Source organism: Aulonocara sp. 'chitande type north' Nkhata Bay, linkage group LG22, assembly GCF_057382095.1.
Source record: "Aulonocara sp. 'chitande type north' Nkhata Bay isolate Kocher_YH1m ecotype deep benthic linkage group LG22, A_spYH_male_GT1.1, whole genome shotgun sequence".
NCBI classification, from domain to species: Eukaryota; Metazoa; Chordata; class Actinopteri; order Cichliformes; family Cichlidae; genus Aulonocara; species Aulonocara sp. 'chitande type north' Nkhata Bay.
In genome coordinates this window covers 13,533,696-13,546,478 of record NC_141364.1, presented here as the reverse complement: position 1 = coordinate 13,546,478, position 12,783 = coordinate 13,533,696, and the positions used below count along the sequence as shown (strand labels likewise).

Below are 12,783 nucleotides of genomic sequence, written 5' to 3'. Positions count from 1 at the left end.
TTCTCCCTGTTTTCCAGACAAGTGAAAGGCCAGATGCATCTCTCTGTGTCCTGGCCTTCAGATACTGTTCATCTGCTATAGATAGTTTGTAGGCCTACCATTTATTTTGTCCTCCCTGTCTAGTTTCCTCACGTTTTTAAGGAAACACTACACCGAGATATGCCAAATGTTGCGTCAATAGCTCTTTGTGAATCACCTTTTTGGTGAAAAAATACAACTTTATGCTGTCAAACTATGTTAATTGGACATTTTTCAAAAATTCAACTAAATAAATTGGAGCAAACTGGTTCTCTTGCAAAGTTGTCTATGTGCAGACACAACACTGGTTCACAAGTCATTCAAGCCTTTTTATGCTTGAATGATTAAAAGGTTAGTGCCAAGTGGCTTAAGAAATAAAGAAAATGCTTCTCTGAAGAAAAAAGGACTGGACTGAAAATGAGAGAAAAAGCAGCCAATGTTCAAAGAATAACTTTGAAAGACCTTCAGAAAGCCTGTTTCTCAAAACCACTTTAAATAACAAGAAAGTCTGGCTCATAGGAAGCAAGCAGGTTGAGTGGTCCTCAATGTCAATCAGCTGCAAGAATCTGCAGTCGGACAGACTCCAGCTCCACATTTTGAACTGCAGCTGGCGACGGTAGTCTTCATACCTGCTGTGAGCTGAAGGGCCACTCCAACCGGAACCCACGGCAACAGCTTCTTCTTTCATACTCGCGCGCATATATGTACGAGTATATGCCCCTGTCTCCTTACAAAGCAGTGTAATTCTGTGGGAAACACTGATAGCACCGGTGGTCAAAAAGTTTAAACAATATCCTGGTGAGGGAGAGGGAGTCGTAAATAAAAGCTTTCTACCATAAAAGTGACTGATTTTACTGGCATTAATCTCTGCAGGCAGTCTTAACAAACCCTTGGGATGAGGATATGAAGAGCTTGTCACAGTGAAGTGGGACAGCACTGTAATTCACAACTATTGATGTGCATTTCCAATAGAACTTCACTGTGATTTTTAGATCAGTAATCATCAGAGCCCTTCCCCCACGCCGCATGGCCATTAATAACATACACTGAGTAGCTGGATGTTCTAGCCTTGACCCGCTATTATCCCTCACCTTGCAGACGATACAACTGAAAAAGAGAGCGTCAACGCACAGAGGATGGATAGATGCGGAGCTTGAGTGGCAGGCCAAGAGGCAGAAGATTTATGTGAACATTTGGAAATGCTAATGTGCTGTGCCACATTCCACCAAAGCTGAGAAATCCTCGTACCCACCAAACTTAAAGTGTCTTTACACATCATTGTGGTGCAGAGGCCCAAACCACCGCTGAACCAGCGCGGCTGTGTCTATGCTATGGATTTTCATCCTGGTGTTGCTGCATTGCGGTCTGAATTTATACCGTAGTTATAGGTGTATGTCATGGAGAGTGATGGTAGAGAAGAGACTTAAGGAGTCTACTCACACCATTCTCGTTAAGGAGCTATTCAGGCCTCCTGTTCATCAAACATACGCACACGCCATCTGCTTCTGGCACTGCTGTGTGTGTGTGCATGTGTATTGACGTATATGTGTGACTTGGAGAGTGAAACACCATTTATGGCCAATTAGGGATGCTTTATATTACCCAAACCTGTCCCCTGAATATGGACAGCAAAGTATTAAAAGTGTTGAAATTGGACAAAAATCATCTTTATCACTATAGCAACTCGATTATCTGTAGCCGCGCTTGACATCCCCCTGACTTGCCGCAGCAGCGACTGGAGAAATATGCCTTGCTCAACCTGCCACATTAAATAGGTTAACTAATGGTTATGGTAAAAGAAAAAAATCTTATCTTATTAAATTTTCTTGTTAAATCTAATTTAAATTCCTTTTGCAGTCCTGCAGAGAAATATAACCTTTCAAATGGACATTCTCCCTATGACAGGGAGATTTTGATATTGCTAATTATCTCCTACTTTCCTTCATTTGCTTTCATGCAGCCCTCACAGGTGAGTTGGCTGAATAAGTTAATAGGGTGGAGAGGCGAAGACCTAAAGTCCCGAGGAAAATTGGTATGCATGGTTTTGATCCACCAGGGAGAAGGTCACTTCAACAATCTGATAGGCCTTTTTAGACGCTAGCAGGTTGAAAGAGAGCGAGCAAGAAAGAGAGAGAGTGACAGGAAGGTGAGAGGAAAGAAGGGACGACACGGAGAGGTAATGTGGTAATGTGTCAGGAAGTCTGGATATGCCACCTCACCCCATCCTGAGTGTGACAGCTCTGAAGGTGTGATAACCTTAAATTCCCCTGCCCGGACCCACACAGCCACGCTCGCCTACGAACGCCACACTAACATCCATCCCAGGGCATCCTCCTGGCCGCGCGTAGCAACGGTGGGGGAGTTAATCACCCATGTCCATGGCCTTTAGCTGCTCTCATTAGCGGTGAGCGGTGGAGCCGTACCCGATCCATTAGCAACGCTGCCGGTAATGACACTTCACCAGCACCGCCGGGGCCGCGGCCAAGAAAGGCTTCGCAGCCCGGCGCAGCCCCTCCATTACCGACTCGTACTGCATTCACTGCGTACACGCTTTTTAGCACTTGCAGGTGGGACTAAGAGGCAAAGGGAAAAATAAAATAGAAAGAAAGGGATTGTACTTCCCTTTTCGCTTGGTCCGGAAAAGCAGCAGGAAGATGAGGCCAGGGGGAGAGGCAGCCTGGTGGCTTTTATCTGGGATCACATCCGTTGGCGCTGTACTGCAGCATTATCATTCCAAGCCTCTTTGTCTTTGTCTGTCTTTCTCAAACACAGACACACACACACACGTATGTATCCCACACACAGCTGTACACAGGAGAACTTGCACATTCACAGTTGGACGGACAAATAGTGATAAGTCATCTTTTATGCACAGGCATGTGCTAATTAAAAACAAGCACGCACACTAGTAAATCAGGCTCACACTGATGTGTGTGTGTGTGTGTTCACCATTACCACCGCCACACAAAGCATTCACAGCAAGTTACAGAAAAGGCTTTGCACAAAGTGCCGTGTCTTCATTCATATTGCATGTGAAAGCCCCCCCCTGGCTGTCATGTAACGAAACCTGTGTCACGCCTGTAAAATGGCCATCTTGGAGCAAGCTAGCACCCTGTTAAAAGCCAGGGCATGCATGACTAAAAGAATATAGGCCACAGGCAGCAGACCACCTGCTTTTTCTTTCCTCTCCCTCTCTCTCCTCATCCCTGTCGTTTTTTTATCTTCTCAGCTGTGGCCCAGTGCATTTGCTTGCCTCTGAAGTCTTGGTGGGACAGCAGGGCATCTCTTCTTTCTCCTCTTTCTCCTTCTCCTTATGTAGTCTTCTGATCTGCTCTGCTCTGCTCAATATATACACATATTCTTTTAGCGCCCCCCAAAGGATGCTGAGGGCACAGCAATCTGCCACCCTAATAGTTATGGGAGTAATTACACTGAATGAGTCTTCCAGGGAATTATGATAGACATAGGGCTTTTTTATGTGAAAAGCATGTATTGATTAATGTTATAATGGAATTTGTGGTTCCGATGTGTGTTGTAAGAATTACCACATGACAGGATTTTGATGCGTGTGTGTCTTTTGTTTCTGTTTCAGTACATGACTGCTGCAGCCGCCGCGGCGCCTATGCAAGGGACCTACATTCCCCAGTACACTCCTGTGCCTCCAACCGCTGTCCCTGTCGAAGTAAGACCCACATGCATGCGCACGCTACTCGTCAAGTATTAAAAATCTGTCGACGTTTACGCATAGGAGGACATCATTAGTACTAACAGCCTACTCACTTCCACCCACAAGCACTCCCTTCGCCATTTCTAAGCCTGCTCGCCACATCAGTAGACTTAAACAGTCATTAAATTGACAAATTACATTTGAAGCATGGCGCAAATTGCTTTTATTCTCTCTAAACAAATGGCTTCGTACCAGCAGCACATAACAAGGATCAAAAACTGCAAGCAAAGCAAGATGAGTCAGAAGTTTTATAGTATTTGGGAAAGACATTTGAAGTGCAGTGTAGACTTTCTCACGTCCTCGGCGGCTGTCTGAGCTCCTGGCAGGTTCGGGCAGTCCAGGCTGAGAAATGATGAACGTGGAGAGCGGGTGGGTAGGCAGGCAGGCAGGCAGGCAGGCAGGCAGGCCAGCAAGGAGAGCGGGCCAGCTGTCTGGCGGCTGACAGTGCGGTCGTACTCAGATGGACTATCAGTCGTGTATCAGATGACAGGAGCTGAAGTGAGACACAGTGCCGGCGGTGCTGTCTCTCTCTCTCCACCCCACCTCTTCCCCTACAGCCGGTTTAAGCTGGTAGGTAGCTGGAACATGCACACATCCGTCAGCCACGGAGCTCTGGCTAGCCCACCGGCAACGGACAATGACAGTTTTCACTGACAGAGCCATTAGTCGCTTCCTCGCCCCCCCCCCACCCCCCCCCACCCCACCCCACCCCCTCCCACATCCCACCCCGTCAGAAAGTTGCAGTCTTCGTCATGAAGGAGCGAGGCGGAGGAAAGAGATGTAGTTGTAGCGTAGCCCACGGCACCTCTTGCCTATTTCATCCTCACAATTGTCTTCTCAGTGCCAGCGTCAGCAGCGGGGTGTATATCACTGTATCAGCCAGTGTCTGGAGGGCTGATGTATGGACAGGACGCAGTATCCTTGAGAGCTTGTTAAAGGTGATTGAGATGACTCAGTGATGGTGGCTATCTGTATTGCTCGACACGTAAAAAGGCTAAGAGGCTGTTGTGATGAATTCATTGTACGTAGCCATCCTTAAAAAAGTTTCTACCTTAGACTTAAAATTCGGCAAAAAATATAAAGTATGTTTCATTAATGGCATGATCTCACGCACAGACTGTGCATCTTTTTTATTGTTTAGCCTCCTCGGTATTGCTCTTCTTAGAATAAAAATGCTCCTTTTATTTTTTTGTTGTAGTGCACGAAGCAAACGTCGGCCGCACTTCTACAGCGTGTGTAATTCTTCTCAACGTATATTGGCTTCTTCGGATGGAAGAACTCTTTGCTTTAAATGAAGTTATGTGTTTAGAGTGGATGGAGCTGCCATAGGGTCTGTCAGTTTGAGAAGTGAATAAACAAAAAAATGCTCTTTGGTATACTTTTATGTCAAGTCAAATCAAATTGTCTGTATTACGTCTGCGGGAAAGATATTCTCTATCCTTAGACTCTTGATTTCTGTGATGAAACTGCACCAAAAAATCCTTTTACAGAAAACAAATAAGACAAACCGCATAAGCAGCAGAAAAGCAACAGAAGAATTGTCCCTTTTCCAAGACAGACAGGCATGCGACACCACAAATGTAAACACAGAGTAGACAGAAGGAGAAGTTTACTAGATACAGCCGCATACTTGTCTTCTTCCAAGCTTACATGTTTCCACCTGTGTCTCTGTGTGTGTCCAGGGAGTGGTGACAGACGCTTCACCCCAGACAGTGGCTCCTTCATCACAGGACGTGGCTGGCCAGCAGCAACAGATCCAGGTGGACAGTGCTACTGACCATGTTCCTGCTTACTCATACCAGTCCAAGTACGTCCAGCAGGAGACAGTTTCTGCTAACCTTTTGTATGCATCAAAATCTCTCTTCATTAATTTTTTTCTTAATATATAATCTTATTTTTAAAATTCAAGCTTTTGAAACGGCAATATATATGACTATGTATATGTATGTGTGTGTATATATATATATATATATATATATACCAGCCACTTCATTAGTTCCAAACAATAAGGATCCCCCACACCATTACACCACCAGTAGCCTGAGCCACTGATACAGACATGATGGATTCCTTATTTCTTGTTGTTGTACCAGGAAACATTTTTCCAATCTTCTCTTGTCTGATTTTGGCCAGCCTGTGCAAACAGTCGCCTCAGTTTCCTGTTGTTAGTTAACAGGTGTAACAGACGCTCCTCTTGCATACCTTGGTTGTAACAATCATTTATTTGAGTTGCTGTTGCCTTCCTATCAGCTCCAAGCAGTCTGGCTGTTCAACTCTGACCTCTGGCATCAACAAGGCGCTTTCACCCAGAGAACTGCTGCTCACTGGATATTTTCTCTACTTTGGATCATTCTCGTAAGCCCTTTAGGCAATTCAGTGCCTAAATGCAATGAACTGCTGCCATGCGATTGGCTGATATTTCCATTAACAAGCAGATGAACAGGTGTACCTAACAAAGTGGCCAGTGAGTGTGTATTGATCCAGCACATAAACCCAAATGCTCAAAGTAATTAAAGCTGATTAAATACTTTAAATGACATTTTCACCCATTTTGAGTTAATGAAACAGATTATTTTAATTAACCATCATGCAGATTAGGTAATCACCATTTATATCGTCTACTTATTTATCTCGTGTACGTCTGTGGAGGATATGCTTGGCCTTTAATATTGTAGCATCCGGACATGTTTGGGAAGGAGAGGAAAATGATGAAGATTAATGATCTGTCTTATTCAGCGGATTTATATTTGTTTACATTTCTGCTATTACGATTATATTTAACTTAATGCTGTAGCACAAAGCTGTGTTAGTGACTATCAGCTGGTAATGTGCAGAGTGATGCCCTGCTAATTTTAAAATATAAAGTGTCTAAAGTTTTTTGTCCAAGATAAAGCAATGAATAATAATGCTAGTTAAATAACACCGACTGCCTTATGTCAATTCAGACTGCCTAATGGAGTAATGGATACTACGGTACTTGGGTTTTATTAACTGACACTATTTGTCTTGACTTAATAAGTGTATATCATAATCAAACAGAACACATAACATAAAAACTAAAATGTTTTATTCCTCACACCATTTAAATATTAACTTTATTGACTTAAAACAATATTAAGCAACTGATAGGTATTTTTTTGTTTGTTTGTTTTGTTTTTTAGTTTTTGTTGTCCTTTTTAAATAGGCTGGAAGTAAATGATCATTTTGGGTTTTATAATCCGGTACAATTTCTCAGTTTTGTTTTTTACAGTTTGTTTTTAGTAGATAGTCTCCCTCGGGTGTTTGTGATAACAAAAGCAGTGAAGTTTGTGAGGTTTTTCTGTTTGACGAAGGTTTTTGTGAAGCAGAGGCTTAATAGAGACCTTAAAAAGAAATCAAAAAAGCAAAGTACTATGAAATGTAGTAGCATTACATAATGATTCAGATTATTCCTGGCTGCCGTTGTCACTTTTTTGCTTTCTGACCCGATCATAACTCTTTAACGCGTATCATTTTGCTCCAGCATTCTGACTGAGCTGTCAGCCGTCGGCTCTATTGCTTCGCTGCGTTTGTAAAATTGTGCTTTGATTGCAGACGCGCTCACGCTCTCTCTTTCTCTCTGTATTTCTGTTTTCTCCTCTTTCATCAGATAGCAACGGCCTAGGCGAATGTTCCTGTGACAGCGTTGCCTTGAGACAGAAGGTGGCTGCACTGTGAATGTGAGGAGAAAGAGAGAAGAAAAGAGATTGCTTCCAGATTGCCCAGGCACCAAAAAAAAAGAGACACTTTTTTCATTTCCTACCTGGCCTACAAGGAAAAAAATATCAAGAAGGAGGCAAAGATTGCAGAGGAAGGGGATGGGGAAAATTGCTGGGCACAGTGCAAAGAAGTGAATTTGTTTAGTCTGGGAACCTGCCTGAAGGGGCTGGGCTGAAGCTTGAAAAGTTTCTCAAAGAAAATTCTCAACGAATTGAAACAAAACAAAGAAAAACTACAAAAAAAGAATAAAATTGAAAATTCGAAGAAAAAAAAAAAAAGGTTGAATGCGCAGGTAGGTGATGAAGTTTATTTTGTAATTAGAAAAGGGGAGTCAAGTTTGAGATACACACAGAGATTGTCTTCCTCAGATATTAAGCTACAGTTTCTTTTCTGTCTTTTTATGTTCTAGTGTTAAATCTTAGTTTTCTAGATATATTCGAAAAACAAGATGTTTTTTTTCTCCTTTCTTTCTTGAATCTTCATGGCCTTAATTTGAAGGGCGCCAGAAACTTTTTACAGAGATTAAGTCTGACGTCATGTTGGGAGGAAAAAAAAAAAAAAAGCTAACAAAAACAGTCTCTTGGACCACTTGGAGGGTACAAGACAGTAGATGAATTGTTCTAAAGAGGAAAAAAAAGAATCTATCACATAAGCTGTACAGATTTAATAGAGAAGAGCTTTTTTTTCTTTTCTTCATTAGAAGAAAACTTTGATAATTATTATGTCAGAGGTAACTAAGTGTCAGAAGTAAACAAATGTCTGTCGTGGGGGTGGGAGACTCTGGGTGGGCGGGTGGTCGGGCGGGTGGGGGCGAAGCTTTGAAGAGATTTTTCACAGTGAGGAAAAAAAAGAAAAAGTAAACATAAGAAAACATGCTGCAGTCCTGCAGGATGCAGTCTGCTGCAAATGCTGAACTTGTTTTTTATCGTCATTATTATTTTACATGGCAACGTTGCTGTCGATGACATTAGTGCTTTTTATCTGCCACATTTTACCTTTTTTATGAGCTTTAAAGATGTTTTTAGCCCGCTTTGCTTGTCACACTGCAAAAAAAAAACTCACAAAAAAGGAGGAAAAAAAATAAATAAAATGAGCAGGAGGAAAACAAAAAACTACAGAGAAAATTCTGGCAGTAAAACAAAAAAAACAACAACGTTAGATTCAGTAGGAGCTTATGGTTTAAACCAATCAGTGCAAAAGCAATAGAAAGAAATTGTTGACAATTTCTGTAGTCTTTCCTAGTTGTGGATCAAATGCAGCCCATGGATGGCCATTTTTATACCAAAGATGAAGAGACACTCTGAACCAGAGTTTAGTTTTTCTTTTATTGTTTCCTTCTGTTTTGTTTTCCTTTTCATTTTTCAGTTTGATTTTGTTGTTGTTGATGTTGTTGTTGATGATGATGTTAATGTTGATGTTGATGTTGTTGTTGCTGTTGTTGTCGGGTTTTTTTCTGCTTTTTTTTTTCATTATTTTTTCTTTTTCTTTTTTTTTTGGTTTTGTTTTTTACCTTAATGGCCGGACCAGTCCTTGCTATCCTTCTTAACCGGGTTTAAGAACACTTTTCACAGTTGTCCGAGCTGTCGCGCACGCTCACGCGCACGCATATCGATAACGCTCATACGCCGTCTCAGACACACACACCACACAGTGTTGAATTGCGTGGCAGTTTTATCAAAAGTCCTCTTTCCGTCTTTTAATTTCTCTTGTGTGTGTCTCATCTCGTCTTCTTCTGTAATGCTTTCACACACTGTGTGTGCATCCCACCTCTGTCTCTCTCTCAAATCCTGCAGGGAAAACTTTAGGAATCAGACTGGAGAATGTTGCTGTGTCTGCTAAGTGGTCGTTGACGCGACGCATCGCTTCCAGCTAATTTCATTCTGTTTATCTGTTTAATTCAACCATAACTATCTCAGCCATTTGTCAGTGTACTAAGCTTCAGCAGGAAGCCCCCCCCCCCCCCCTGCTGTTTGACCTCATGTTTAATCAGTATGTCATAGGTGGATCGCTTTTTAATATATTTATGTGCTCAAAACACCAGAGTCACCTTTGCTGCATATTGTGCATAAATTGCTCCCCAAAAGGAACAAAACTGAAGTCTTTTGGTAATGATTGCATAAACTTTACGGCACTTAATGGCACTCTCCTTGTGTTTACAGCAGCCTAACTGAGTAGTTTGACATTTTGGGAAAATTATCGCAATTTTTTTTCTTTAGAAGTTTATAATCTTGCTGGATTAGTCAGCACCCAGCAGTTTGGCTTAGCCTTGAACAGTACGTGGAGCAGAAAACCTTGCAGCACCACTTGTTGTATCTCATTTGTTTTATACAAAAATAACACCTTTAGTCTTGCAACATCCCCGCCTCTCATCCTGTGACAGCTGGGAATAGCCCCTCCCCACCGCGGCCCTGAATTGGACATGCAGAAGAACAATGATGGAGAAATATTCCTCTGAGCCACATTTAACTTTGTGGACATGTAGTAACCATTCACTTTGCTTTTGTATTATTTGTGTAGTAAGCCCGCTGTCACTACCGCCTGCCATCACTGTGACGCTAACAAAGCATGGAGGTAAGGAGTTTAAAAGCAAGAAGAGGACTGCTTGTCTTGAACATCCCTCCTGATCATTTGTAGAAGGTCAGCACACCTGTGGGAAGTAACTAGGCTTCCCACCAGCCATAACAGGATGTCGATGGCAGCTTCTTCCTCAACCTCGCCACTGAGTGTCAGTTACACCCCTAGTTGTCCCAATTTGTTGCACAAACAACCCCGTCTCGTCTGACCCGGTCTTTCCATCCCTGAGCCGCATGAGGTTTTTTTCAGTGACTTCATCTCTGTGGATTGTCCCCAGAGAAATTGCCTGTGGGTCATTTCTGCCCGTATTACAGAAAGCCTGTGTGTCAGGAACGCTGTGTGCGTCTGTGTTCTGCTCACCCGTGGCCTCCCCTGCTCGGCCCCGGCTGTGGTGCCGCAGCACTAAAAAGAACCGCGGCTTCGCTTGCAACATTAATGTGCCATGGTCAAGCCACCCTCCTTTGCTCTCATTTTCCCCTCGCTGTCAGCCTCTCCCTCTTCCACCAACACCGCCACCCCCGTCTCTCACGCTATCTCTCTCTCACTCTCTCTCTCTGAGGTTTCTTCTCTTTATTGGATGGTGCAGAAGCAGAACCACAAACCAATTTCAGTCACTCTCGCAATGAGGCTTGACGGGCCCAATTTGTCTCCCTCCGGGGCAATAGGATCCACTCCAGTGTCCCTCAAAAGACCCCTTTCTTGCGGAGAGAGAGGGAGCTTTTTGTTTGGTGACAATTGCAATTGAGCACTCGCAGTTCATGTGACTCATTCAAATCCTGTGCTCCTGGCAGTGTGCACGTTGCAAAGTGAACTGCGGTATGTCATCATTCGCGGTGATTTCTCGTTTTCCTTTTTTTCCGTAAGCAACAATCAAACTGTACATTGAGTGCCTTTTTAACAAAGCTTCCAAATAATTCCAAATCATCTGTGTAATTGTTAATAAAGCAAAGCACATGGAAGAGCTTGTTAAAGAAGCTGTGCTGAGGAAACGTTACTCTATGGTGCTAAAGATGAAGCTGTCTTGGGCTTCTGCCTTTCATTGCGATCGGTGATTTTCTGTGGTGAGCCGGCCACTGTTGATCACTTGGCCGCCAGCTCGATCTTAACCGGCCTCCTGTCCACTCGATGACACAAAAAAATTGTTCCCGAAGTGAACTACACTGTAAAAGCCATATTTTTATTTTCCCTCAGTCGCACCACAAACACCCTCTGAAGATTCCTGTCTTCCATCCACCGACGGACATCAGAAGCCAGACGTGTCACTCGAGCTGTCCCTCATTGACTGTTATCCAGTCACATCAACACATTGGGCCTTTCCTTTCATCTGATCTACCACTCAGCATCTGCTTTCGCTCGCCTTCAGGCTACGATCTGCTCTTATCTCCCGTGGAACAAGTCCCTTCCACCTCCAACTGCTAACAAGTCACTGTTGGGCTTTAGGGTTCCCTCGTCGTGCCAACGCTGCTCATCTGCTCACAACTGTTCGTTTTTAAGTGTCCTGACAAAACAACAGAGCTGCTACACTTTACCAGTTTTAAGCTAGTGTGTGTTTTTGTGTGTCTGGTGTATATGTGAAGAGTTGTTTGTGTTAGTGTTTCAACCTTTAGCAAGGTTATGAGTACAGCATAGCTAAAACCGAGTTCTCTAGACTTTTACAGCTGCTGTTTTATAGAGTACAGGAGACATTTTGAAGCTTAATAGGACTCATAATGCAGGAGTTGCACATCAGAGAGCAGAGCGTCCTACAAATGGCCTGAGATTCAATAGTAATGGCATTATGGGAAATGGGATTACAAATAGCCAAGAGATTATGGGGGGGAAAATGCACAACAAAAGGATATCAGTTCTATTTTGCTAATGGAAATTCAAGAAAGAAAAAGATGTTAAGGCAGGTGTTTGCTACTAGTGCACAGTACCAATATTTCACATAGATCTGAAAGATTACCCAACAAACAGAAATGGCTTTTTCTTAATAGCACAATGGCATAATGTACCTTTTCAGGATACAAATACCTTCTCCGAATTTTACAGAGGGCATGCCTGCAATTTTAAGGAGGCAGGAGCAGAAACTGCTCCCATTCAGCCCGTGTGTCAGCACAAACCAGAAGCCAGCCATACCCAGAAAGAAAGTGGGTGCGTAAAAAGAAAAAGAGGGGGTGATCGTTAGCTCCTGTTGCCAGGCAGAAAGTGGCCCTAGCCTCAAGTTTCTTTGTCGCGATGCAGCGGTGTGTTCCCCGTACAGGACTGTAGGAGGTGACCGATGCGACCCCCCAGTGCTAATTAAGAGCACATTCTCACCCCTTCTTTGTCCATCACACCAACACCTCCCTCCCTTTTTGTACACAGCCACTCATCATTTTAAGTTTTCTGTGTGATGTGCGGTACCTCGCTGTCACACTTGACTTTCCTCTTCTTCAAGTTCACAGTAGCCACCGTATGTCCTTTTCAGCTTTTAGACGGAAATCTGTTCATCGCTGTTACGGCTGCTTTAAAGTGCCGGCGTCCATTTGGAACAAGACACCGTAATCTGAAAAGAATCCATCTGGAGTAGTTGATCTGATTAGGATGCCTCATGGGAATTGGGATGCCACTGGGTGGAGACCCTGGTGCAGGCCCAGGATGCACTGGAGGGGAATATGTGCATCGGTTAGCTTGGGAATGCATGCTCCACCAGAAGAGCCGAGGGACGTGGCTTCAGAGAGGGAGGTCTGGGCCTCTCTGCTTAG

The 12,783-nt window shown here is 43.4% G+C and overlaps 1 protein-coding gene across 5 annotated transcripts in view; it reads left to right on the top strand.

Moving 5' to 3' along the window:
- LOC147303776 (RNA-binding motif, single-stranded-interacting protein 3-like) overlaps positions 1-8,250 on the top strand; it is a 302,868-nt gene extending 294,618 nt beyond the window's left edge. For 2 of the 5 annotated variants that reach the window (XM_086279143.1, XM_086279146.1), the window contains 4 exons: positions 3,611-3,700; positions 5,428-5,552; positions 5,996-6,100; positions 7,374-8,250. In XM_086279143.1, coding sequence (XP_086135269.1) covers positions 3,611-3,700; positions 5,428-5,552; positions 5,996-6,100; positions 7,374-7,377 — 324 coding nt within the window. In that variant the 3' untranslated portion in view covers positions 7,378-8,250. Of the gene's footprint in view, positions 1-3,610; positions 3,701-5,427; positions 5,589-5,995; positions 6,101-7,373 lie in introns of all 5 variants that reach the window. The other 3 variants (XM_086279147.1, XM_086279145.1, XM_086279144.1) reach the window with 3 other exon arrangements.
- Positions 8,251-12,783: the final 4,533 nt, after the last annotated feature.